The 26,393-nt window shown below is 41.5% G+C and overlaps 2 protein-coding genes and 1 long non-coding RNA gene across 8 annotated transcripts in view; 2 read left to right on the plus strand and 1 right to left on the minus strand.

The window, feature by feature from the left end:
• extl3 (exostosin-like glycosyltransferase 3) overlaps positions 1–4,403 on the plus strand; it is a 41,429-nt gene extending 37,026 nt beyond the window's left edge. For both annotated transcript variants that reach the window (XM_085134377.1, XM_085134378.1), the window contains exon 6: positions 504–4,403. In XM_085134377.1, the coding sequence (XP_084990503.1) occupies positions 504–713 (210 nt within the window). In that variant the 3' untranslated portion in view covers positions 714–4,403. The remainder of the gene's footprint in view (positions 1–503) is intronic.
• Positions 1–26,393, plus strand: part of LOC146501814 (uncharacterized) — a 241,977-nt gene that overhangs the window by 199,132 nt on the left and 16,452 nt on the right. The gene's annotated exons all lie outside the window — the stretch shown is intronic.
• On the minus strand, positions 1,287–24,955 carry LOC146501822 (synaptotagmin-14-like). 5 transcript variants are annotated; one of them, XR_014869646.1, is made up of 8 exons: positions 12,512–19,042; positions 12,159–12,296; positions 11,017–11,276; positions 10,255–10,692; positions 9,636–9,816; positions 9,193–9,249; positions 7,012–7,442; positions 1,287–6,904 (listed from the first exon to the last, which is right to left on the minus strand). XR_014869646.1 is itself a non-coding variant. In XM_085134381.1 (8 exons), exons 2-8 carry the CDS (start codon positions 13,428–13,430, stop codon positions 7,126–7,128), a joined length of 2,310 nt encoding a protein of 769 aa, XP_084990507.1. In that variant the 5' UTR covers positions 13,431–14,772; positions 22,740–24,955; the 3' UTR covers positions 1,287–7,125. The 5 variants fall into 5 exon arrangements, 3 of the variants coding, with proteins under 3 accessions (XP_084990507.1, XP_084990509.1, XP_084990510.1); XM_085134381.1 differs by adding an exon at positions 22,740–24,955 and having other exon boundaries at positions 1,287–7,442; positions 12,512–14,772; XM_085134383.1 differs by having other exon boundaries at positions 1,287–7,442; positions 12,512–13,489; positions 14,626–19,043.

Genomic DNA, 26,393 nt, shown 5'->3' on the forward strand with positions numbered 1-26,393 from the left:
ACCACATTAGCCTGGGCGTTGTCCTGCACCAGGAGGAATGCAGAGCCCACTGCACCAGTATTAGGTCTGAGGATTTCATCCCAGTACTAATGGCTAGAATCTCGAGGTCTGTGTGACCCACACGATCACTGATTCACTGTCAAACTGGTCACGCTGGATAATTTTGCAGGCAGCACAAAGTTTGCCACGACATCTCAGACGTTTTCACATCTGTCACATATGCTCAACATAAAGCTGCTCATCTCTGCAAAGAGAACAGGAAATAGGTGGGAGACTTACCAGTTCTGGTGTTCTCTGGCATTTGCAGATCAAGCTGCGGGGTTTAGCATGTATTAGCATTTAATGATGATTAATGGCTGTCTATTAATGATAAACTTCTTCCCTCTCACAGCAATGTTGTGAAGCACCACTTGCTGAAACTACATATAATTACATTTCAGTAATGCATTTGCAAACTCAAGTTTCTTACATTTTAAGCACTAACCCCTTGCTGTCTATTTCAGGTGACGTCTCGTTGGACTTTCCGCTGTCCGGGCTGCCCTCAGGCCCTTTCGCACGACGACTCGCATTTCCACGAGCGACACAAGTGCATCAACTTCTTCGTCAAAGTCTACGGCTACATGCCGCTGCTGTACACGCAGTTTCGTGTGGACTCGGTGCTGTTTAAGACTCGATTGCCCCACGATAAGACCAAGTGCTTCAAGTTCATTTAGCGTCTGGGCGAGCGTCAGCAAAGAGCCAAAAGCAGGGTGAACTGAAGGAGTGAAAATAGGAGTGAAAAACAGCACCTTCCACTGCAAGCAGTAATAAAGATGGATGGGTGGGCTGCAGGGCAAATGGAAAGTAAGCCCAGAAAGACAAGTTAAAAGCTGTTGGCTGGCGGTCTAATCAGCAACACTACTAAAAATGTGAGGAGTGGAAGCTGGAAGGGACCACTGCCAACAAAAAGAAGCCTTTTCAGTGGATGTCACTCTTTTTCCCCGTGTTCTCTAATCATGCTCAGTCATCAAACCACTAGCTGCAGATGTCATTTGCACCTCTTAACTGCCTGCTGAGGAACGAGGGCGGGGTGTACACAGTGTACAGAAATTCTCCCAGGTTAGCAACACCTGATAATGGGGTTGGCGAGTAACTGACAGATGCCAGGCTGCGTTTGACCCAGCAGACTTTTAACGGTTACAGCTGAGAGATCAAACAGCACACGGCCGCCACTACGCTTTTGTTTTACGGTTACAAACTGTACGTCTTGTACATGTATATGAGCGAAGCACTGAAGGTCAGAAGTATTTTATTGATCTTTTTTTTTTAAATGATGTCGTTTAAGTGTAAATCTTTATGTGGAGTGAACCTTTTCCACAACCCCTGCCTGTGGGAGATCAGGCAGGACCTCGATTGAAAGTCAGCCCAATCATGTTTTAAGTATCGTCGAGTGCTCAAGGGGGAAAATTCACTTCAGCGGTCACCATAATGCCTCAAATTTGTCATGAAAACCAGCCACCATTTTGTCATTTCATATTGCTTACACGATCTGGACTCAGTGGAAGTGTTCGAAACAGCTTGATTTTTTTTTTATACTATGATGTTTGTAAAATTAGACGTTAAAAGGTAGTATTGGCTAATCAATGTTCCCAGGTAAAGTGCAACAAAGTCAAGAATAACAGCTGCCAAAATCAACAAAACATTGACTTTATTATTGCTGAAAGTTTTCAGTGATGGTCAGAATTATAGGAAAATCTTAAAGAGAACAATGATATTTTGTTTAAAAACACTTACTTTGTTTCTGGTGGAGAAGTAGAGAAGGATATCAATCCCTTTCTCCAAACAGGCTCTTAAATAATAAATCAAAGCCAACAGCTGATGACCCTAACATAGCATAAAATAAAGACTGGAAACTACCGTGGCTCTGCTTAATGGTACCAAATACTGCCCAATTGCACCTGTAAAGCACACTAAATAATCCAATGGTTCTCAAACTGTGGGGCCAGCCCCACTCTTGGGGCATAGACCCCCTGAAGGTGGGGCTCGAAGGACAAGGAAAGAACTCCGAGCTAAAGTGAATGGAGATGGTTTTTGTATTGTAAATAAATTGACGCTATGACGCTGACATTTATTTTACTTTAACATTAAACTTGTTATTGTCACAGACAAGTGGGAGTGATTGAATTACGTTTGATTCGTGTATTGCTTTCCACCTGCTTTAATACTGAGGATTATGGCAGCGGGCTTGTGTATGTTCTCTACAGAGGAAATAAAGAGGGTGATGGGGAGAAAATAATGTGTAGTCAGGTCCACAATAGTGTATACATACCACCAAGGAGAGCAGTCAATCATATTCAACCTTGCTAACACACAGCAACGAATGAGCTTATCAGCAGAAGGGGTAAACAGTGATGAGTCATAACATTTGCCTGGCTCTTTAATCCCCTTCTTACAGTTAATAGGAACCGTACACCAACAAGATGACATTAGCAAACTCGACGGTTGTAAATTCCTGGCCTGATGGGCGGCTGGGTTTGTATACAGTAGTGTAAAAGCCTGGGTGTCGGGCATGTTATAAAAGCTTTGAGAACCATTGAATGAACTCTTTTTGATTCATTTTATGGGGAGATTTGCTAAAATGTTTATACCGTTTCCAGTCTTTGCATTAAGCTAACAGCTGCTGGCTGTAGTTTGTTCAGTCACAGTAGGGAAAACAGGTGTTGGAAACTATCGCAGACAAGTTGCACTCATCAGCCCTGACGGACTCAGATTGATTGCAGTCAGTTACCACAATCTGTCTTCATTTGTAACTTAGGCAGCACTTCTGTGCAAGCCTTTGCCAATCTGTCAGAGTGATTGCATTTGGTTGAAGTCACACCACGACTGTTTGGAGACGGGTTGGGTTCTAATAGGCAACTGGTGCAGTCTCCTCTGAATCAAAAGTGCCCAGAGTTTGAGGGTGCTGCTTACTCAACCTGTAGGCAACCAGTTGCAAAAATGCAACCAAAAAAAAAAAACCTTCAATGTTTTGGTTTTTTTTCCATAGTCACAAGCAGGTTGCCATCCTATTTTTACTCCAGTGTGACCGAGCCATAACAAATATGAGCTTGCTTTCCACCAGCAGGCAAGCCTGTTTTCTAAACTGTACAACTTGTCTTTAAACACTTCTAACTTTTCAGTACAGGTATTCAGTATGTTCCACCATAATCACGTCATCCGTCTGCAGAGAACTCTCCCACCTCGGACAGAAAAGTCACTTTGCAGTGTCGCCATATTGGTTTCACTTCATCTTCGACTGTTGCTTGATGAATGTTTTCTTTGCCAAATAGGTACGTTGTCTGCTGCTTTCCAGCGTAGTTTGCAGGTGCAGATACTAGGTGAAAGGATGCAGTCTGGTACACCCACTTCCACTTTGCATGGTACTTGACCAGGAGTCAGTCCACTGGAGCCCAATCCATCATGTACGAGTGCTTTATTTGACCTTGTCAATACTTAATTCATGCAATCTAAATAAAAGGCATAAGATTCTTATAAATGTCATTCAGATTATGTTCTGTGAGGATGTTTTTATCAAACAAAATGTCATAAGGCCAGGGTTCCTGTGTATTTATTGAATATATTACTGAAAAAGATTTTTGTTTTTTAAACCGATACTGAAACATGCAATAAACTGTCAAGATATTGTAGTTTAATAGACCTGAAAACAAAGAAATCTCAACCTGACTGTCAAACTTGTCATTGCCAAAGAAAACTAGCTGGTGCCACTGACTGAGAGCTAACGGATGACTTGTTTTTAAAAAGATTAACTTGCAAACAGATAGTGAGGGGACAATAGTGGAGTTTCTTTGAATCCGAATCTCCGCCTGCTCCATATTGCTACTCTTGCTCCGTAATCCCTCCAAGTGAAACATAAAAATGTTGGATCAGGCCTTTTTACCCAAGAGGGATAAACACGGAGCCAGATTTCTAATTAGTGTGGGCGAAAATGGCTGCGCAGAGTCCAAATTTCCACTTTGTGTTGCTGCACTGAACTAGAAAAACCAGCCTGGCTCCTAACCTCATGTCTGAACACTTTTATTGGCGTTCCAGGGGCCTCATAATTACCTGGCTGACTCTAAAACAGTCCTCGGGGCTCTGTTGGGGTCAGCTGGTGTTCCTCCGGTCCCTGTAGTTCCCACCCTCGAGGATCTGTGGCACAGCTGGTTTTCTGTGGCTCGGAGCAGGATGAATTTGCCTGGAAGGCTGCAGTCACTCTGCTAGGTGTAGAGTTGTGAAAAAGGAAAAAAAAAGTGCTCCTGGGTCTGATCCCCAGCTGTGGGCGAGGCTCCAGCCACCTGCAGCGTTGTACCAGACTGATGACAGCGTCAAACATACCATTGAAGGCCAGATGAATGGAAATAAAAGCTCTCAACGTTGTTAAAAAATATGACTCTTGTCCTTATTCAGGTGTCTGTTGGAAATCTGCTCCTTAGACTTGGATCAAGACATTTTGGGAAGTAATTATTTGCTCTTTAGTGGAGTTCTGTCAAGGGGGGAGGTATATATTGGCAACCTACTACTTCCCAGAAATTTCCCATTTCTGACCACAATGCCCTAATAGTTGGAGTTCCTACTTGGTAAACTTTGGTGGGGCTTCTCAGCTTTGATGTTAATATTTTCCATCATTCCCCAAAATGACAGCTTTTTTTCCAGGTAATAAAACTAACCACCTACCTTCAGGTGACCTTTTTAGCTCTTTGGTGTCTTCGGTTAAGTGAACAACACTTACCTGTTTAACTTCTTACTAATGCAAATATCTCATCGGCTCAAAATAGCCTCACTGTTTTTACGGATTTCTTAACAAGTCAGAGAGTGCTCTGTCCTAAAAAGGCCTCCAAAGTCACAACCTAACCTCAACCTAATAGAGCACTTTTGGAATGTGGTGGAACGAGAGATCCGCATCATGGATGTGCAGCTGCGTGATGCTATCATGTCAATATGGACCAAAAATATCTGAGGAATGTTTCCCGCACTTTGCTGAATCTACGCTATGAAGAACTGTGCCTAATAAAATGTCTAGTGAGTCATTTTTCCCAGAAATAAAACACTATTTGTTCCACTTTGTGCGTAGATCAAAAATTAGTAAATTACTTTCCCCCTTTGTAGTTTTGTGAAAATTAAGGCAGAAACCTTAAGAGATGTGAAATGTATATCATGTAGTTACTAGTTGTTCATAACCTGCTACACAAAAATTTGATTTGTCGGGCAGACCTTTATATCTTTAGTCACAGCCACTTCCAGGGCTGCCTGCTGTGTGTGTGTGTGTCAAAACTAACTCAGTGGCCAGAGTTGGGCAGGTGTTTGAAGGAGGAGAGCATTACAGCATCATATGCTGATCTGGAGTCTGGCTCTGTCTAAGTAAATATTTTAACAATATTTTTAAAATGTACTTTATTAATATTTTTTTTTATGTAATTTTTATGCGAAATGCATAATGATCCATCTATCCAGCCAATATTTCATCCCACACTTCGAAAGCAGCTCATTTAAGCAAGAAAACCACAGACCTGGCAACCCTGGATGTTTTCCTCCATTTCCAGTCTTTAGGCTACATTAAGCTGGTTCGGACTGCACATTTGCCATTAAAGCTAACTCTCCAAGAATGCGAACAGGCCTGTTCCCCGATATTGTGTCAATGGTTATCAGTGCTGGCTAAACACAACCTGCACTTTAAAACTAAGTGCACACCAAACTAAAAGTTTTCTGTTATTCCTGATTGTGAAAAAAATGATCATCTATTAAAAAATCTAGATAACATCTGTTTTTTATTAAAACCTGCAAAAACCTCTTTTGAAAACTTGAAATTGTCCCAACAGAAGCTCCAAAGGGACGAGGAGTGGTTGCAGTATTCATAAGTAAGAAGAAGGGTTCAAATCTGACATCACTGGGCCAGAGAAAGAAGAATGCGCCCCACGCCTCTCGGTTTCAACCAGCAGAAGCAGGGGAAAGGGTTTCATTCACTAATACAAGGGTGTGGCTGTGCAGTCTTCAGCATTCTTATCGGGGGATTTTCTGACTCATAGCTGCTCTTTCAGAGGAGTTTAAAATGGCCTTTGTTCCAGATGAACCCCTCGCCTGGATAATAAGATTTCTCAGTTCTGAACAACATTTTTTTCCCCGTTTTATTTTAGCCTTTATTTAATAATGAAAATGAGAAAATATGATCATCTCCTTCTTGTGATTTGTTTCGCCACTCACACTCATTACAGCGTACACAGTTGAGGCAGAAACGGCCAGGTTTACTTGGCCTGTGCAGGCTTTTGCATATTCCTCCTCAGCGGGAAGCACCATGTTTCTACATGAATGAACATGGCTGAGTTGTTAGAAGGCTGAATAGTGAAACAGGCTCGATCTGCATTACACAGGAAAGGAAGCTGCTCTTTGATACCGGTGGCATGCAGAGCTGTGTCCAATTCTGTAAGAGACTCGGCAAGCACAAGAAAGAATTGCATTCCTCTCGTCTAAAGTGGCGTCAGATGCATAGTGCACTGAGTTATGCAAGACCACGAGATAAAAAAGAAAATCTGTCTTTGTTTAACGCACAGCCCACAGAAACGACCATAAAACTGGTAGACTAGGAAGAATAACCCAAGAACGTAAAAGGAAAAACCAATGAATGGATCTTGCATAATGTCATGTGCGTGTAAACAAACTGTATAAAGCATAGCTTGTAAGTATAGCTGCAGCATGTTATAGGCCCTTTGTAACAGTCTTCTTCATTCATTGTCTTTTGTCGGTGGCTACGACTGATTGAGAAATGTCTGGTATGCTGGTGGCAGCTGAAATCCAGAAAAGGAAAGAAGGAAGGAGCCTGCTAGTACTGGACCGAGCTCCTTGGTCCAAGATTCAGAGGCGGAAAAATGTCTGGAAGTGTCTTAACATGGTCCTGTAAACAAGGCGGAAGCAGGAGTCAGCCCATCTGTCTCAGAGAAAGGTGGCAGATTAAAGGGTATTCATGCAGTCTGGCAGTTAAGACTGGGAACCCATGCTCACCTCTCACACCTCTATGCAACACACACAACACACATCCCACAGGGAGTTTTCTTGCGCTCCGAAAATGTAGAGGGAATGCTCTTTCTGGAAGTTCGGTCTTGGAAAATCGTCCTCCTATGTGTCGGTGAGGGTGTGCCAGTGGCAGACCTGCTGTCCCTCCGCCTCCTTCATCTCTGTCCAGTGGGCCTGCTGCTCCTCGCTGGTGCTGTTGAGGCCCAGGGAGACCCAGCCCAGCCTCTCCCTGGGCCTCATGCTGCTCCGGCGGCAGAACACCGACACCACCAGTGACACCTCGGACAGTTGGAAGAGCGCCACTTGGAACACGAATGTCTCCTTGTAGATCGGATTGGGCTGGCCACGGCAAACGGCCGTCTTACACTTGGACATCTCCTTTCCCTTTGAGTCCAGCATGGTCAGCTTCACATAGGTGTCTGAAAAGAAGCATTGGAGGAGAGAAGTGAGACATTGCCATCAAGTGGTCGGACATGTGTACTACAGCAGGAGGTACGGAGTGTCTTTCAATAATAGCTCTCAAGACCAAGAACGCTATAACTGCCTCACTCCTAAAACTCATGATGCTGATGGATTTTTTTAAGGCAAACTGTGGAACTCTTTGAAAACTGCAAATGAAGTCACATTAATCTATTTCATATTTGCTGGCAGCAAATTTCTGAAATATTCTGCACATAAATTATAAATGATGCCAAACGGAAGTGACCTTTAGAACATGCAAGCAAGTCAGTGCAGGGTAGAAAAGTAAAAACTTTGTGTCTTGAGAGGAACTACTGACTGACATTTCTGGGAAGCTACTTTCTTGCCAAGATACTGAGCTATATCAGCTTAGTAAATATGGAGTTAGAGCCTGGAGAAAGTTGGATTATCTCAGAGTAACAACAGGAGAAAACAGCAAACCAGCCAAGGGCTGACCTAATTTAACTAAATCTGTAGAGTCAGTCTAACGCTCCTCTGACTGTGCCACTTCTCATGTTAGCAAGCTGTTCCCTCGATGCTTACATTTGGAAACAGCACACCTGGTTTACTGGGGTTACTACTAAAAAAACAACTGTGTCTGTTAAACTAAAAACACATTAAACGTTAATAAAAAAAAAACTAAATGCACTACATGGATCTGTACTATTAGCCAAAAGTTTCCTACCAATCAAATCTTTAATCCATCAAATATTTTTGTAACTGACATTCGTTCACCACATTAATGCACAACTAGCTAAGCTCCCAGCTCTATATTTATATATAACATAAAGAAGTGGGAGCTGAATTCACCCTGTCTGACAAGAAAGCAAAATGCTGAAGTCTGGCCTCAGAGGACCAAACCTAAGAATGCTACAAACTGGTACCTTCGGTGCATAATGTAGTGCACAAAAGTCTTCATCTACCTCCCATTTCTTTATATTTTGCAAGAATGAATGAAATGAAATGTGCAAATAAATACATGGAAACATGCAGTAAATAAGGAAAATAAAACAAATTCTAACAAACTTGGTATGACCACCTTTGTTCTTCAGCGCAGTCTGAACTCTCATAGCCAAGCTTTCTTGTAATTTCTCTAAGTAGTCTTCTCCAGGCTTCTTAACAGACGTTTAAAGCTCTTCTTTGGATGTTGGCTGCCTTTTGTTCTGTTCTCTGTCAACATGATCCTACCATTCCCCATTAAATTAGACCTGCATGCACTGATTTTCAGTTTGGTTCTTGCATAATTTGGCATACCTCATCCTTTTCTCCTTGTTTCCCTTCCTTAAAAGTGGTTTCTTGACAGCAACATTTCCACTGAGACCACTTCTGCTGAGGCTTCAGTGAACAGTAGATGGATCAACTCAAGTTTCAGATGCATCTCCTGCAAACGCGGTGCTAGATTTTTTCTTAGTTTGTAAGGATGGGACTCATAGCATTCCTCTGAAAATGGTCAGGTACAAGGACTGAACTGAAAATAAGTGAAAAAGCATCCAATGCCCAACAAAAAGCTCTGAAGGTCCTTCAGAACGCCTGGAGAACTATTGCTCAAGATCACTTTTAAAAATTACAATACAGCCTGGCAATATAAAGAGAAAAATGTAAAGGAATGGGAGATGGGGCAATACTTTTACACAGTTCTACACATCTGTACAACCCTCACCAAATCTACAAGCGTACAGAAAGCTTACATTTAGTTTACTTTTGTCTTACCTCTCATGATATAAAGCTGTCCCCCTACGAAGTGTTTTACACAACAAAACAGACCATCTGTGGCAGACACACACCATAGCACACACACCATTGGAAAGAAGAAAGAGGGGAAGCAGTTTAAAGATTTCGATATACAGCAGAAGGTCAGCTTTCACGGGAAGCACGGCGAGCATGACAAGCAGCAGGTCTTTCAGCATTTTGGCTTTAATAGCTTAGGTTATTAAAAAGCTGGTGTTCGTGCCAGGAAACGTTCAAATGTAATGATCCTCTATTTGCTTCTGTTGCATGCTGTTGGAAGTCCTGCCCATCTGCTCGGCCCAAACAATAGCCTGACATATCAGCACCCATTGGGGGAAGAGAAGTTTAAATGAACAATTTACAGCGTCATTCCACACTTCAACCCACGCTGGCACAAAAGCCCAAAGTTAAATATATGTACTTACTGACGGGTTTATCAGATGCTGTCGTTTTGAAGTGATTTCCCTTGATTACCTCAGCTGAGAGCTGCCCTGTGGCAGAGTTGTAGATGAGACCCAGGAGGATCTCGGGTGTGGATGAGTCTTCAGTGGAGCGATAGGACAGAGCCCCCGCACTGCGAGACACGCTCACCACAGAGCCACAACCCTGGCAAGGCAAAACCCAGAGGCACTTTATTTGAGTCAATTACCACTTAATCATCAATTAAAACAATAAGAAGCCAATAATTCATTAATCAACCTAGGAGTTAGGAGGGGCAGTTTGAGAGTGTGACAAAGACAGATTTCTGAATCTATAGAGAATGATGGTAGAAATGTAACTCTCAGTGGAAAAAAGCATCTTAAACCTTATTCACCAAAACTTTTAAATGTTTTTTTAAACCAATTTAAATGGTGACACTATACATGCAGTTTTTATGTCCTAGATGCCCACAGTTGCTTCTTAATAACTGCTCAAATAAAAAATAAAATAACTGCTTCTCCAAGGACGTGTAGATGAAGGAATGCTGAAGATACTGATAAATAAAGTAGAAATGGTGTACAGCTGATATTTGAGATGAAAAGTATATTTAAAAAGTGCTCTCACTGTAAGTTCAGAGCCAGGCTCCAGGGTGACAGGTAGAGCAATTTTGCCCTGCAGGTTGAGCTTCGTCAGGTAGAACACCTTCTCTCCCAGGACCTTCTCTTTTTTCATCCGTCTGATGCTGTACAGGCGGAAGCGAACAGCATAGTCTCCCAGGGCCTCCTGCTCCACCCTGGAAAACTTGAATGTTTCTGTGAAGACGGGACACGGGCCCTTCTGAACGCCGGTCTTAGCACGTTGCTTCTTGGTGGGCAGCAGGACCAAGTGGACCTGCCACGAGATGTTGCCGGTCTGTTTGAGAGCAGGAATGTCAGTTGCAGCTGTGACAGTGACGGCCAGCCACTGCTCACTGGAATCGTACTCAAAGGCGACATCCAGGGTGCCGTATTTGGCGAGGGGCTCTGGCTCGTAGGCAGTGGGAAGCGGAGGACCAGAACCATCCTGAATGTGCAGAAAAGAAAAAACTATTTCCCCCTCCATTATGAATTTTACTTTAATTTCCGGGATTTTATTAATTTTTCACCATTCTGACATAGTATTAGAACACTCAAATAATTAAGTCAGTTCAGAGTATATTTCCACATTTTTACAGAAAATACACAACAAAAAAATGAGACTGTTGTCAGCGAACGTATCACCCAGCCCTTCCTGTAAGTGTTGATGAAGTGTTGCTCCCAACTTTGATCATTCCATCAAACTACAGGGCATCCAAAACAAACTGCTTAGACACAGAAAAGACAACAAACAGTAGGTCTGATCTCCCACCTCTGGCCCTAGAACAGCAGTGCTGTCACTGGGTATGTCCTCATCACAGGCTTTGTTGAGGTAACTCTCTGTGTCCTGGTCCCCGCTGGCCTCACTGGAGCAGTGGGGGCTGTCACAGTGCTGTGTGGACGGCGCCCTCCTGACCCCTCGCTCTGAGCGGGATCGAGAACCCACGCAGGCCCCTGAGCCCTCGTCTTGGTACGGAGGAGGCTGAGGTTCACAGAGCGAGGAATCTTTCTTTATCCTCTGGATGCTGCTGGCTGCTCTCATGACAGTGACAAAGAGGGATGCAGAAGGAGTGTTACTGGAGTCGTACTGTGCTCTGCATGGAAACTCACTAGGTATGCAACATACAGTGTCTCCTCAGTCTTTGCAAACCTATATTGTCATTTTAAATTCTTGTTAAATCTTGGAAAAACAACATTTCATGTACTAATATAGTGGTGTCAACCATAAGGTCTGGGGGCCATAATCGGCCTAGCAAAGACTCTAGTCTGGCCCACTAGATGGAAAATTATAAGACGTGCAAATATATTTAGCCTGGCATCTGAAACAGGTGAACACAATACAATCAAAACATATCACTGCATAAAGATATAAATAGTGACTTTTAGAGATTGTAGCATGAGAATATTTGTTACTTCTGGATCAATCTGGGTGAGTTTTTTCCCCATTAGTCCTGAGGGTAGTGTCGTTATTGAATTATAACCAGATTCATGTATTTGGGTGTTAGACTGCTATCAAGTTTCTTTTCCAAGTCTGGGAAAGAAACCAAATAAATTTTACTTCCTTCCAGTAACAGACATTTAGCACTAACCCAAGATGTTTAGAGAAAAGGACACTCGCCAGAAACTCTCCATATGATCCACCAAAGAGACATTGGGGCTCAATGAAACAAAACCCAAAATATGTAGCTATTTCTATTAATTAAAAAAATTAGACACATAGACACTACAATTACAAATAAATAAACACAAAAAGATGTTATGCATTTGATGTTCCGAGTTTAGTATTTATGCAATCTTAGATGATTCTTGTATGCATTGTGTTTTATGATTCTCTTCATATTGTATCTAATTTTGTGGGGTTTTTATGTTCAGCGATGTACTGTGTACGTACTCTTCCACTACATGTGCTCTCACCCTGTTCACTAGAGGCCTCGCTGCTGTATCCTCCGTGCTCAGATGACTGTTTGCGTGTGCTGCTCCATGCAGAGGTTGTGTTCTGCTGGGCCTCGCCCTCTGGAATTCTGTCCTCCTCACTGTCTGATAAAACTCCCTCTGCACGTCACACATGGGCATTAATTCTAGTAAACCACAGATTATAACGTGTGCAATATTTAACGAAGTAAGAAACTCAACCAGTTAAACATGCAGCTGCTGAAACTGGCACACAACAGGTCGAAATTGTGAATTTTAGTGCAGGAACTTGTAAACATGAGCAGAAGAGAAGATCCAAAGGGCAGTGAGGAGAGAGAAGCAGCACACTCTCTAACCTTGGTTTCCTTTCTTTTTCCCCTTTTTGCTCTTCTTGCCTTTGTCCCTCTTTTTCTCCACATCCGAAGCCTTTTCAGTTTTTTTCGAACCCTCTTTTGCGACTTTCCCCTTTTTCTTATCCGACGTTTTCACTCTGGAAGACGATCTAGAAAGCTCTGATTCTTCCTCATCGTCTCCCTCTCGCTCATTGCCGTCCTCTACCTTCTCTCCCTCCTCCTCATTATCTTTTTGCTCTTCCTGCTTCAACACCCTGCTTTCACTCTCACAACCAGGTGAACGAGGAGTTTTATCATTGTCACCACCTTTTTGCTGAACAGCTGATTGGTCATTTGACTTCTTTTCTGTGTTTTCTAAATCATCAGCCTTCTCCTCTTGCCTTCCCTCTTGAGAGTCTTCTTCATTTCTCGGAGACTTGGCTTCTTTCTCCAGCTGCTTATGTCTCCTTTCTCTTCTCCTCTCTTCTCTCCTCTCCTGTAGCTCCTTCTCCTCTTTCTTCCTCCTCTCTTCCTCAGCTAACTCGGCCTCTGTCTTTTTAACTCGCCAACATCCGTCCCTCCATTCCCACTCCAGCTGGCTCTGAGTGTTCTCTGCCTCGGTTGATTCACTAGTTTGGCTGTTCTTTGAGCCTGTGTTCCCCCCCTCTGAGTCTCTGGGCATTTGCCACATGCTTTTACTCCCGGACTTGCCTTCTTGCAGGGTGGAATTCTGACCCGATTCCTGGCTGCCGTTTTCTCCATCTTCCTTTTCCTGCACCTTGTCGATGATAGTAGTGACCTGTTCGGTCAGCTGGTCACTGACAGCATAGGTGACATCGCTGACGGCATTGGCAAGATCGTCCACACGACTGGTGACTGAGTCAAAGATGGAGGAAATGTTGACAGATGGGAGGTTCTGCTGGAAACTCTTGAAGAAGGCCATCTCTCAGCAGGGGTTCCTCCTGTCACCGTGCTGACCACTAGATTAGCTCATCAGAGGCACTGACACAACATGTGTTTGTTAGCATGGTGTGCTGGCAGTGTTACAGTGAGTGCTGACATGTACATACGCACCAATATGGCGGTAATAAGAATTATACTCGTTTCAGGTCTCATGCTTAGATATTATCGGTCAGTTTCACGGATGTAGCGTAAGCCTAGTCATAGACTAAAAGAAAAATACAATTAAGACCACAAAAATAGCTTTCAGTTCAAGACTTAGACAAGACTATGTGTGTCACAGCAAAAGCAATAAAATATGTATTATTCTGCCTTCAAAATAAGAAAATACAAAAGTGTTACACATTTAATGGTTTAAGCCAACTGTGCTAACTCTTACTTCCTCTACTCTGACACTGTGCTGGTTTTGTCTTGGTGCTTTTTGCGAACAGCATACATTATGACTCGTTTGCAAACCGAACATTCAATGGTCATAACAGCCTGAATCCACTGGCTGCATCGGTGACTCATCGGTGGATGAACTGTGGTAATTGTTGGGTCAAGCTTTTTGGCATCAGCGCTAATACATGCAACCAATTCTACACTGAACAACACATCACCACCATTCACCATCAGCCTTTTATGGCTGAGGGATAACAAGAGTTGGATGCACAAGTTTGAATTTAGTTTGGATTTTCCCTATTCGATCCAGGTTCAAAAAATATACATGCAGGCTAAAATGTGCTTACTTAAGCCTTCTAATAAGTGGTGCTTAAGGTTCTACAATGTCTTAACTTGACAAAGCCAAGGCCTAATTACTTCTCCTTAGTGATCACAATTGACTACAGAAAAATCATTTATTTGACAGAACTCAATGGACTGACCAATACTGAGAACAACGGGAAAGTCCAAGGAACCTTGGTGAAGGTAAGCCGAGTAATCGCTTTGACTTGGAGAAGTGTTGTCTCAGTTCATATGCCGTTGTATTTTTTTTAAACAGAACACAGCTAAGAGGATGCAAAGCTGCCATTAATATCATAATGCAGCAGGTACAATGTTCAGTTTAAGCATGGCTCATAAAGATGTGGACGCGCTGTCATTACAGCGATGCCCACACGATAAAGCCGAGAGCAATCCAAACGTCTGCATAAATTTCTACAGATTTAATAGCGTAATAAATCTTTGAGTGTGTTGAGTACCTGGCTGGTTGTTCTTATAGTCACTGAGATGTGACAGATTGTCAGGACTCTCCATTGACAATTTGTTGTTGAGGTAAAGAAAAAACAGAGCCATCAATGCCATGAAAGCTGCAATGGAAGACAGGACACCCAGGAGCTCGGGAGAGACTGAGGAGAAGAAGAAGAAGACGAAGAGGAGCCATGAGGAACAAGCAAAGCAAGAACTGACAGAAAAAGAGAAATCCAAATGTTAGACTTAAACAGAAGTAATACCAAACCAAGGTATTTGATTAAGTAAGAAAAAAGAGCCCCATGTTTTTCTAATAAAAATACACAAGGTGGTTACAAGCTAAAAAAAAAAAAAAAGAAGTCTTTTGATCAGGACTCCTGAATAGCCGCAAACAACCCCAGTCAAATAATTTGTTTTGTGATAATATCTTAAAGTTGCAATAAAACTCCAGCATTTTGGCTTGTCAGAGGAGAGTTAGATATTGTTCATTTTAACAGATCCACTTCAAAGGCACACCAGATAAAATCTACAGCACTGTATGTAGGCCAACCATACTTCATGTAACCATGCAGCCCTGTGCTATTTTTATAAGAGCCTCAAAGGGACTGTATCTAACTGAAACCTAGACTCAGCAAACCCAGGGAAAAAAAACAGACCGGGCCTTGGTTTAATAGGCTACAACACAGACACAGCACAGTGTAATAGCCAGGGAACCGGGAAAGAGAAGGTGGACAGTGAAGCATGAACTGCATTTCTAAAGATCACTTGAAAGGGCAGATTGCTAAATAAGAGACACTGAAACTGAGCGAGTTATAGGCACATATTACTGCCTTAACAAAATTTAATCCCAATAAAAAACTATGGGCATATTCTTGAATTAATCCCTCTGCATTTCCATTTTTAAGGATTAGGTTGTTTTATACCCCTAATCCAAATTGTCCAATCACGGCTCATCGATTGTAACTAAGCAAAATACCAGAGCAATAGTATAAAAGAGTTTCGAGGGTTATGTTGAGTTGTTGTGTTATAATGTAACATAGCAGAATTAGATCGCACGTATCTCACAGCAGCAAACAACCAACTTTACACTGCAGTTACTCATTTAAATACTGTCTAAAAACGGCCACAGGCAGCTTTAAGATGCTGCTTCGCGTCCCTTTAAGGTGAAATCTTACACTGCTTACTGAAACCCTCATTCACAATATTGCCATGTTGTTCCATTCCATCATTATTATTATTATTATTATTATTATTATTATTATTATTATTATTATTATTATTATTATTATTACATTTTCATTTGTGACACATTATATTTGGTGGTATGAGTTTGGTGAAATTGAAGATGACTGTTTGTTTCAACATTAAAACAAAACAAAGACATAAACCTGAGGTATATTTGGGCCAACTTGACGAAGCTTGACAGCTGTTACACGTCTGCATTGTAGCAGGTGGTCACATCCTGAGGACCAATCACCCGTCATTGATCAAATTGGTGTAAAAATCCGGTCTCCGATGAGAAAACGAGAGAGGAAAAACAGTATACTTTTTCAAACCTTGTTACTGAACTTATTATGGACCGACTTGTCTCACCATGGCAACAGGCAGAGATGACTATAGCCTGACAACTAGCTGCTGCCTGCTGCAGACTGCCAAAATGGTGAATGCTAAATTCCCAAGAACGGCAAAAGAAGTAGGAGGGAGATAAGAGAGCAATGTGACAACAGAGGCTTACCTCCTCTAAATGAATATCCTCTTTAAAGCCAGCTGTTCCCAAAAAGCACTGCTTCTTAAAGCATTGATAGTAAATGATCTAAGAAGAGGGAGGGAAATAACAAAGTTGTCCAGCTCAAAAGTAATCCTACATGTAACAAATCCCTGACACTTAGTCTGGTCCAGCACTCGCCAGGCTTACGTATCAACTCTCACTCCCGACAGCAGTGTTGATTGAGGCAGAATGACCTCTGAGGCTACGAGAGCAGCAGCCATCTGTCGAAAACGAACAGCTTATGGTCCTGAGCTGCGGCAAGCGATGACACTTCATACATGGCCATATTCTGTAAATGTCAACGGTAGCTGAATAATTCAGACACCTGGGTTAGGTAACCTGACCCCCCCCCCAACGATATACACTGGAAAGTGGAGCGGAGCAGCAAAGAGGCCTTTGAAACAGTTCGCCCTCCTGTTTTTACATAATACCTAGGAAAGTGTGATATCTCTCTTAAGAGCAGAGCAGATTAAGGTGGATTTTTTAAAAACTCCGCTCTTTCATCTCATTTTATCCTCCCTGAGTGTGTGTGCATGTGCAATCTGTGTGTGCAAACTGAATAAACAAGATAAAAATAACAGACTAAATCTGTTTCTTACAGCATGTGAACTCAGGCTGAACTCAGGATTCTGAAATGAGCCTCAGGATTCAATCTACCTTTTTTTCCCCAGATAATGACTCCAGCAAGCTAACAAACAAACATGAAAGCACAGCCACTGAAGCATTCATTGAGAAAATAAATAACAGCCTGAGAGAAATGTGAGCTAGTTTGAATGAAGTGTCTGTGTCAAATAAAACAAGGGAAGCAAATTACTCTTTCATGTTCCTAATCTGCTAAGACACAGAATGACTAAAATTTCCACATTGCGAGTACTTGATTAATTTACTTTGTTTAAAGCTTTAAAACTCAGTGGCGTTTCTGGGACATGCTCGTTATGCAATCTGGAATTGTTGCTTACACATGGACCTCTGATACGAAACAAAACCTCCACTCTGAATAAATCATGAACACACAGCTGCCTTCTTTTGCTGAAGTGAACCTAAACTTGATACGCTGTGCATAATTCACACATGAACCGTGTGCTTGCTGAGAAAGCTATAGAAAAGCATTCTATACATCATATTTCAGTAAAAATTCACAAGCAAAAGAGAGTGCCTGGGGGTGGGGGATGAGCAAGTCTTCTCCAGTCATGCAACAGAAAGGCTTACAAATGCACGCACAAAGGCCTGCTTAAGAAATGGCATTATATCAAAAATTTTATAATCTGCTTACATCAGAAAACTCACAAAATAAAGCTGAAACAAAGATCTGGAAACTTAAATCTTAGCAGAGGATTGAAAATCAGCTTGTGCTGTAATGCATAACAGATGGTGAATACATGTGTCAGATTAACTCGTTGTAACTGGTTAATGCGCACATATGTAGCACCTGCCAAGTGGTAAATTGGTAAGATAAAAAATATATGCACTAAATTCACAGGAATACTTATATTCCCTGTATTTGTTTTAATTGCTGTTATGTTTGCCCTTTTTGTTCATTTCTTCTTGATCTTTTTGCCAGGAGGGATAAAGAGTTCACACATCTACATGCCAAATGATTATTTTATACCTGATGAGGGTAAAGCTTTTACATCTTGAAACAGGAGTGGGTAATTCATTTTTCCCCAAGGGTCCATATTAGAAATTGGGATTGCTGTAGATGGCCTCAAACTATAGCTCAACTCAATTTTGCTCATTTTTTAAGCTTATTGGTCTGTGCCTCCACAACAGTCCTAATTACTCATGTGGCCCCTTGGTAAATATTAATTACTAATCCCTCGTCTACTGTGCAAACAACAGTAAAACTAACAAAAACAAAACATTGTCATAGCTTCCATGTTGGAAAAATGAAGCCAATGCATAAGTGCCTTAAAGCTGGATCGTGGTATTACCTACTCATAAAATGACTAACAACTTGCCAATCGCAAATCAGTAGCAAGTTAGCAAGTGGTTCCCAGTAGTGATGTGCGGATCGATCCTGAAATATCGATTCCTCCGATACCAATCATTTATGTTCTAGAATCGATTCTCACATTAAAATATCGATATTTTAGTAATTTAGGGTAAATTTGTAGTTTATCATTAACAGGAACACAGTGGAAAAAACTATAACATTCGGATTGTCTACATTCAAAGGAACTACTTCCTCTTCCGCCTTTCATAGTCATGTGCGAAATGCGGCTGTATAAATGTCTCGCAGCGCCTTGGCGTGCGCACTCACAACAATGGCTGATGAGGACGTATTTTACCTCCACAAACAGCTGAGACGTGGTTTGCGATACATGTGGCAACTTGCCAACCTTGAGACCTCAGAATTAGGGAGAAATTCAAAAGGGCTGTTGGGGGGGGGTGATAAATACATTTTACAGGGTTTATTTATCGGGAAAATACGTTAAATGTCACCGTTATTATTGGCCGGCCCGGAAACAGCGGGGGTGTCCAAATTCAGAGGCTGCTTCCACCTGAGGACCCGGCCTTTGCGGTCTAAAGAAAGCCGGGTAGTACGTCACGAGCTCCCTCGGTGGAGTGAAACTGCCGTCTGCTCGTTGCTATCTAAAATATAACGCGCTGACTTAAACTCTCGACCGTCTCACACTTCTGTTTAATCATTTTCTGTTTGACGTTTATTCAGCTGTGTGAAAACCCGAGGGATTAATAAAGTTTAATTTGATTTAATCTAATCTAATAACTTTAATCTCAGGCAAACCGATTTATTTAAAAGCCAAACAATAACATTTTTAAGTTATCTAAGTGACTTATATATCATGTTTAACTCGAGTAGCGAAAGACCGGGGGGGGGGTTGAAAACGATGTGTCGGTCGGCTCAGATATTTGAAGTTTACACAGCTACAATTCTCACCTGAAAATATGTTAAAAGTTTTTTTGCGACCCAGAAAAAGAAATAAGAGTAATATTAAAACTAAGTAGCTACCACCATTGTTGTAAACTGGAATTGGCTGGGCCCATCTGGGATATAGTTTTTCAATTTTGTTGTCCGGGTGGAAAATTTGGAGAAATTCGGGAGGGGCACTGAAATTCGGTATTCTCCCGGAAAAATCGGGAGGGTTGGCATGTATGGTTGTGGCAACATCACTAACCTTGTCAAACACCTCAAAGTAAATCATATCACAGAATATGACGAGCGTATGTTGAGACTGAAGAGGAGGAGATGGACAGGTGCTGCTAGGGCGAGACAGACGTCTCTCACAGAGTCCTTTAATGTTGCAGGCTGGCAACGTGTTCAAATAGCGCACAATTTCAGTTTTTTTATTTCTATATCAGCGGTCCCCAACCCCCGGGCCTCGGACCGGTACCGGCCCGTGAGTCGTTTGGTACCGGACCGCGAGAGTTGAGGCTCAGGTGTGAAATGTATAATTTTCAGAGTTTTTATCAGTTTTCAGCGTTATTTTGTTATCGTTTTTATCGTTTGCTCGGTTTTCCTTGGTCTTTTCACGTGTGTTCTGAATAAATTTTCTTTTTTTTGGTACCGGTACTAGTTTTATTTTGTTGTATTTATCCGTGACAGCTTAAAGGCCGGTGTTGTGCCAAAAAGTGATTGTCTGCCAAAAACTGATTTCTGGTATTTGCCAAAAACTGATTGCTCGTATTTAAACTGCTATAAGTAACTTGTTGGGCTATAATATGTGAAACATATGTCAAATGCATCCCTCATGGATGACATAAAGTCATATTGAGCTACAAACAACATTAGTGTAACAAGGTAGAAGCCGCAATCAGTCTTTGGCAGTGACTTTTATATAACCTTTATTTATGCCGTTAAAAAAATCTAATTAACATTAAAAATGTCTTTTGTAAGAAGTAGTTGGACAGCAGAAATGGCTCAAATATTACAATAGTTCTGTAAAAATATTTAAAGTGGGGATAAAGGACCGGATTGGTTATAATGTAAGTACAATAACACAGAGTTGTAAAGATGTTTGAAAAAACAGCAAATTTTTTAATTCCATATATAGCCCCTTTGTAAACGCTGTTCACCGAAGTCTATTTACCAACATACGTAAAGATATTACACATAAAAAATACACGCAAACATTGGAAATCAGTTTTTGGCAGGCAATCACTTTTTGGCACAACACCGGTCCATGAAAATATTGTCGGGCATAAACCGGTCGGTGGCGCAAAAAAGGTTGGGGACCGCTGTTCTATATGATTAAAATCTGCATCATTAAGTGATAAGAACAAGTAATCTGATGTCTTGTAATCATTATGACGCTATAATTTGAGATACAATAAATAAAATAAGTTTTTGTACAAAGTATCGTATTGGATCAGTATCGTTGATACCACCCTGAATATTACTTGGTATCGGATCGGAAAGGAAATCAGTGGTATTGCACATCACTAGTTCCCAGTCAGACCCATCTTTTCAAATCACATCCGTTTTCTGCAACCAATATGGTGACAGTGAAAAGGTTTCAAAATGGAACTTCAAAACCCAATGAAATTTTCACAGCAGCAACTAGGGCTGTTTGATATAACGATATATATCGGATGACGATATAAAAACGTCTATCGTTTAATTTTACGCCTTTCGTTTGTTTCGTGGTGTCGCAAAATAAACTGTTTACGGCAATAATTTTTTCATCGTTTTGATGGTCACTGTAGTGGCTATATTAATTTCTTAAAGTTCTCTCTTTCTCTTATATTTAATATAATCACACTACGGACGGACAAGCGCCTGTTTTTATGTGTTGTCCTTAGCAACAACGACGGTAACGCCATCGCGTCACGTGTCCGCTTGTTTATGTTCCACATAAAAATCACAATAAAGCTCAAGATCCTGTTGAGACTTTTCAAAATAAACTGAATCGCGTGAAAGAGTATGCAGAGTATTTTCGGATGAGAAGCAAAAAAAGAGCCGCCAGGTGCTAAAAAATAAACCTTAGACTCAAACGTTAGAACAGGCTTTCCCCCGCAGCACGCTGTGTAGTAAATACTCACAAAGAAAACGGAGGCTGTTACAACTTATGTCTAAAAATGTATAGTTTCATGCATGGGTTAAAACACTTGACTCCAGGTACACGACGCCCAGCTGGAAACACTCCACGCAAGTCGAGCTGCCCGAGATTCACAGAATTTACAATTTTTTTTTTTATATTTTTGTGATTTATATTGATAGATGTCTTATATCGGGATATGAGATTTTGGTCATATCGCACAGCCCTAGCAGCCACAGCCATCTTTAATACTGTCTATGGCAGGGGTAGGCAACTCCAGGCCTTGAGTGCCGGTGTCCTGCAGGTTTTAGATCGCACCCTGGGTTAACACACCTGAATCAAATGATTAGTTCATTACCAGCCTCTGGAGAACTTCAAGAAATGCTGAGGAGTCATTTAGCCCTTTAAATCAGCTGTGATGGATCATGGACACATCTAAAACCTCCAGGACACCGGCACTCGAGGCCTGGAGTTGCCTACCCCTGGTCTATGGTTACAACATGAAAACGGAGCATCACAAAATCTTAGAGACAATCCTACTGCGTGTCAACCACTTGCCTCATTATCAGAATTTGCTACAGAGGTGAATTCTACAACTTCTTATTTCAGTTTCTGGATTTGCAGTTATTCATCAGGGCTGATGTCTGTGACATTCAGCATTCAGGAACTCTTTTTTTGAAGGGAACCCTGTCGGGAGGGCTGATAGACAGGAACAGCTACACTCCTGTGTGGAAAGATCATCCCTGACCTGACCGTTATTCACTGCATCATTCAGAAGTCCATAATCAGTCCAAGATGCTGTAGAACACTTTACCTAGCTGAGTCATTTTCAAATATTTCTTGATATTTAAACTCCAAAGCCTGCTGTTGATCTTAAAGTTGATCTAAAACATGATGCCGCCCTTCCTGTCTGGAGATGCAGATGTGGGAAAGAGACCAATGCACCGCAGATGACACTACACAAGAAATCAGAATCATCAGTACATCATCCAAGCAGGATGTTTAAACAGGAATTTACTGCAATAGGATATTTATTATTTCTCTGAACTGACTGCATTTTGTGCTGTTGCATTTTCACATTATTACATATTAAATATTAAATGGCACAGCTAGTCAAAGTGGAAGAAGTGGAAGTGGGGTTTAATTATGTCATGTTAAACCCCTTTGTATTCTTTAAATATTATTGTCTAAAAAAGGAAATCATAAGACTTTTAATATTATGAATATTAAATTAATTAAATATAAATGCAATATTATTGTAAATACCCTGGTTAATTTCTTTTCTTGTTGTTTAACAAAATATACTCTTGAAAATGCACACACGCATGGTTTTAAATGTGTGGTTGCAATGTGGTCTTACCTCGTCTGGCACAGATGAGCTCATGAACACCACAGTTCCTCCCCCCTCCTGTGAGAAAGACAATGTAAAGCTGGGAGTCAGAGTTTTAAATATGACTTTATGCAATGTAGAAACATATGGTCTGTCCTCAGGTTAAATGAGACAGATGAACATGTCAGCAAAGGTAAAACCAATAGGCTTGAATGACCTTGTTTGCTTTTCGTGGTCTCTGTTTCTCTGTCTTTAATATATTGATGGGTATATTAGCCTATAGAGCAGTGTAGGCTATCATTAATCATCTCTATACCAGTAATAACCACGGGCCACTACAAAGGAACACTTTTACAAATGTACTCTGCCACAGCTACTCTGAGGCTCAATGATGTCAAGAAGTCATGCATATTAAAGGAAGTAATTATAGCTCCATGCATTTTTTATAAGGCAACTAATAACTCATTACTGTGATGACTGGCATGGATTCTACAAAGTAATTTCCTGTTTTATTTTTTAATTCCACTTAGCTATGATGCCTTGTCAGTTTTACTCTGTGTCTCTGTTTGTTTTCCGGACATTTTTTTTTAAATAATGCCTCTTTTTAATTAGCTGTCATTGTCCCTTGTTCATGCATCTCCTGTAAAGCTCTTGCCACTGGCCTTCAGTTCCCAGTCGAGCATTTTTTATTATTGCTTCTCCGTATCCTTTCCTGTAGGTTTTGAGCACAGGGTGGGTTTTGTATTCTAGTTTGATTTTTCTGGAGACATTTACTGCACTGATTGCTTTGAACTGCCTTCCTGTGTAATCCCTTATTACTCACCTAGTCACCAAAAAAAAAAAAAAACAATTAAAAAGGTAGGGTTCATTGATAGGCGCATTTTAGCCTTATGCTAAACAAGAAAATAGAATATTTCATCTTTCAAATAAATGCATCTATTTTAGCCTTGTAGATCTGTGGTTGTAAGGCTTTCCTTTTGGGTATGTCAAATAGAGGAAAAAGTCCGTGTACAGTGACAGATGTGAACCCAACCCTTCAACAAGTCACTAAAAGTTCCTCTGTCAAATTCCTATATTTGGGTCGGCTCCTTATTCAGGGGCCCTACAACTATAAGCAACAGTTTAGAAATTAAAAAAATAAAATTACATGAACTATTTCCTCGACAGATGCAAAAGCCCTGGCATGAGTTGCTTTGCTGGAAAATTATCAACATGATTTTGTTACGCAATGCAATGCAATACGCTGCTCTGTTTGGGTTATAGAGAAATAAGTTTTAGGATTTAGTATTTTCACTGGAATACAATTTCATAATGTGTCAACTGGTTGTTTTACATAATCGCTATGAGGCTTAAGTTAACAGTGCTTCCTCTCCTTCACATCCCCAAGTTTTTACAGTGACACATAATCTCTCTTGGCTGAACAGTTCAGTATTGAGGCTCCAGTATCACCATTAACTAAGGTGTCTCTACTTAAGAGTTTGGCAAGGTCACGTCTTGGCTCTGAATTTAGGTTTATTATTAGATTAAAAATAGTGGCAATGTGTTTATACATTCTGAAATTTGTTGCTGAGTCGTCTCAAACCAAGAAACAAAATTTTAGTGCATTAAGAATCCCTTCATAACGTTAAAAAAAGGTGTATTTGTTTCTCCACATCCAGGACTGTACTAGATAGTAGAAGTGGCCTGAGGTCTTGACTTTAGTGCCAGAGCAAAGAGAAAACTGTGACTGAGGTAGCAGACAGACCCTGACAGACTCAATTCATTCTATTAATTCATTAGCAGAAATTCTCTGTTGGCTATTCTCACCAAACTTTAGTAATTCTTAGTGTACAACAAGTACTTGCCTTAAAAGCACTAAAAGAGATGGATTTTTACAATAATAGAAGTAAATGTTGTCACTGTCTGTCTGTGTACAGTTGTGACTCATATTCTGCTTTCACTGAGCCAGACTTTAGGTTATATTTCTCCAGATTTTCTGAAGGTCCTTCAGAGACTTTCTATGGAAACTGCCTGTTTTTCCACTCATTTTTAGTCCAGTTCTCATATCTGACCATTTCCAGAGAATTGCTTTTTTTGTTAAGCCACTTAACACCGACCTATTAGTTAATATAACAATGCCTCCACATCAGTGCTGATACAGAAGGAGAAGAAGTCAAAACACTAGGCAAAGAAATTGTTTTTTTCCACAGTATTTTAAACTGTTTCAACAAGTCCTCTGTATAATCTGCGAATCTCTGAACTTCTGTTCGCCACTTCCGGGACAGGACGGAAGTGACGGGTAAGGTAAGCGACGGGTAAGGTAAGCGACCCATGTTGTAGGTGACGTCAGACGCCGGAGATTTGGCGGAAAAAACAAAGCGAATGGTAGCGTAGAGTTTAACAAAGTTTCCTTAAGCTTCAGTACTGCCAAATAAACTAACCAACTGTCATATAACTAACAACATCTGTCTTATCATCTCTAACACCCTGGAGGACAACGGGGAGAGTTTAGACGCTCTCCAAGAATACATCGAACGCTGCTTCCAAGATTTAGTAATGAAGAAGGCCCAGAGTGCATCTTCCCCGGCCAAAACCGAGACGCCGTCATCGAAGAGATGTCGTCCGGCAGACTCCCCCGGCACAACATCGCCTGCCGGCAAAGACATCGCAGATATCCTGGAGTCAATCGACAAGCGATTGTCCAGTTTCGATGCGAGGCTGTCCCTGGTGGAGATTCTACACCGGGAATTTAAATCTCTGAGAGAATCCCTGGAATTCAGCCAGCAGCAGGTGGAAACGCTTGCCGCTGAAAATGCCACGCTACGGGAGTCGGTCAAATCTCTCGCCGATAACGTGACCCAGCTAAACACTGAAAATAAAAAAATAAAAGAGTCCGTTATCGATCTACAAGCCCGTAGCATGAGAGACAATCTTGTTTTTTCTGGTATTCCAGAATCTACCGGAGAGGACGCGGAGGCAACGGTGAAAAGCTTCATTAAAATCCACCTGAAGCTGCCGGAGGACACCGTAAAGAACATCGCCTTCGACAGAGTGCATCGCTTGGGGGGCGTGAGGTCGCGGACCGGGAGACCACGTCCTATTGTGGCCAAATTTGGTCAATTTAAACAGAAGGAACAGGTGAAGAGTCGCGGCAGGGAACTGAAAGGAACGGACTTCAGCGTGAACGACCAGTTCCCCAAAGAGATCCTGGAACGACGCAAGGTCCTGTTCCCAGTCCGACGTAGCTTCATGCAGAAAGGCTCCCGCGCTGTCATCGCCGTGGACCGGCTCTACGTGGACGGACAGCTCTACCGCGACCCCGGCACCACACCGTGGTTATATTGACTGCACTCCAGATAAGAACCCGCTACACTCTTTTCTTATTCATTCACACTTTCTCCTTTAACATGGGTTGAACCTAGTAATATCAGTATGATGTCATAGCAGATATAACACCGTCACCCTCCGTCATTACTTTAATTGGAATGTTTCCGTTTCTTTTCTTTTTTTTGTTGTCGCTCACACTTTATGTGGTTTCTTTCTTTCTCTTGTCTTTCACTGCTGTGATCACCTACTTCCCCACTCACCTACAAACAACACCCTCTATTTCTCCATATATTCGCACCACGATCACGCAAACACACACGCTCAACGGCAGCACATTTACAACAGCCTCACAGCAAGCACAGACTTACAGGACACATA

This window comes from Neolamprologus multifasciatus, chromosome 15, assembly GCF_963576455.1.
Source record: "Neolamprologus multifasciatus chromosome 15, fNeoMul1.2, whole genome shotgun sequence".
NCBI classification, from domain to species: Eukaryota; Metazoa; Chordata; class Actinopteri; order Cichliformes; family Cichlidae; genus Neolamprologus; species Neolamprologus multifasciatus.

What these genes read in the sequence shown, in the direction of transcription:
- LOC146501822 (XM_085134381.1), bottom strand. Translation starts at nt 13,430, where the DNA reads ATGGCCTTCTTCAAGAGTTTCCAGCAGAACCTCCCATCTGTCAACATT. An exon ending in CTGCTGTTCTAGGGCCAGAG is followed by an intron (nt 10,693 to 11,016) that starts GTGGGAGATCAG and finishes CTGCACATTCAG; the next exon opens with GATGGTTCTGGTCCTCCGCT. An exon ending in AGCCTGGCTCTGAACTTACA is followed by an intron (nt 9,817 to 10,254) that starts GTGAGAGCACTT and finishes TTGCCTTGCCAG; the next exon opens with GGTTGTGGCTCTGTGGTGAG.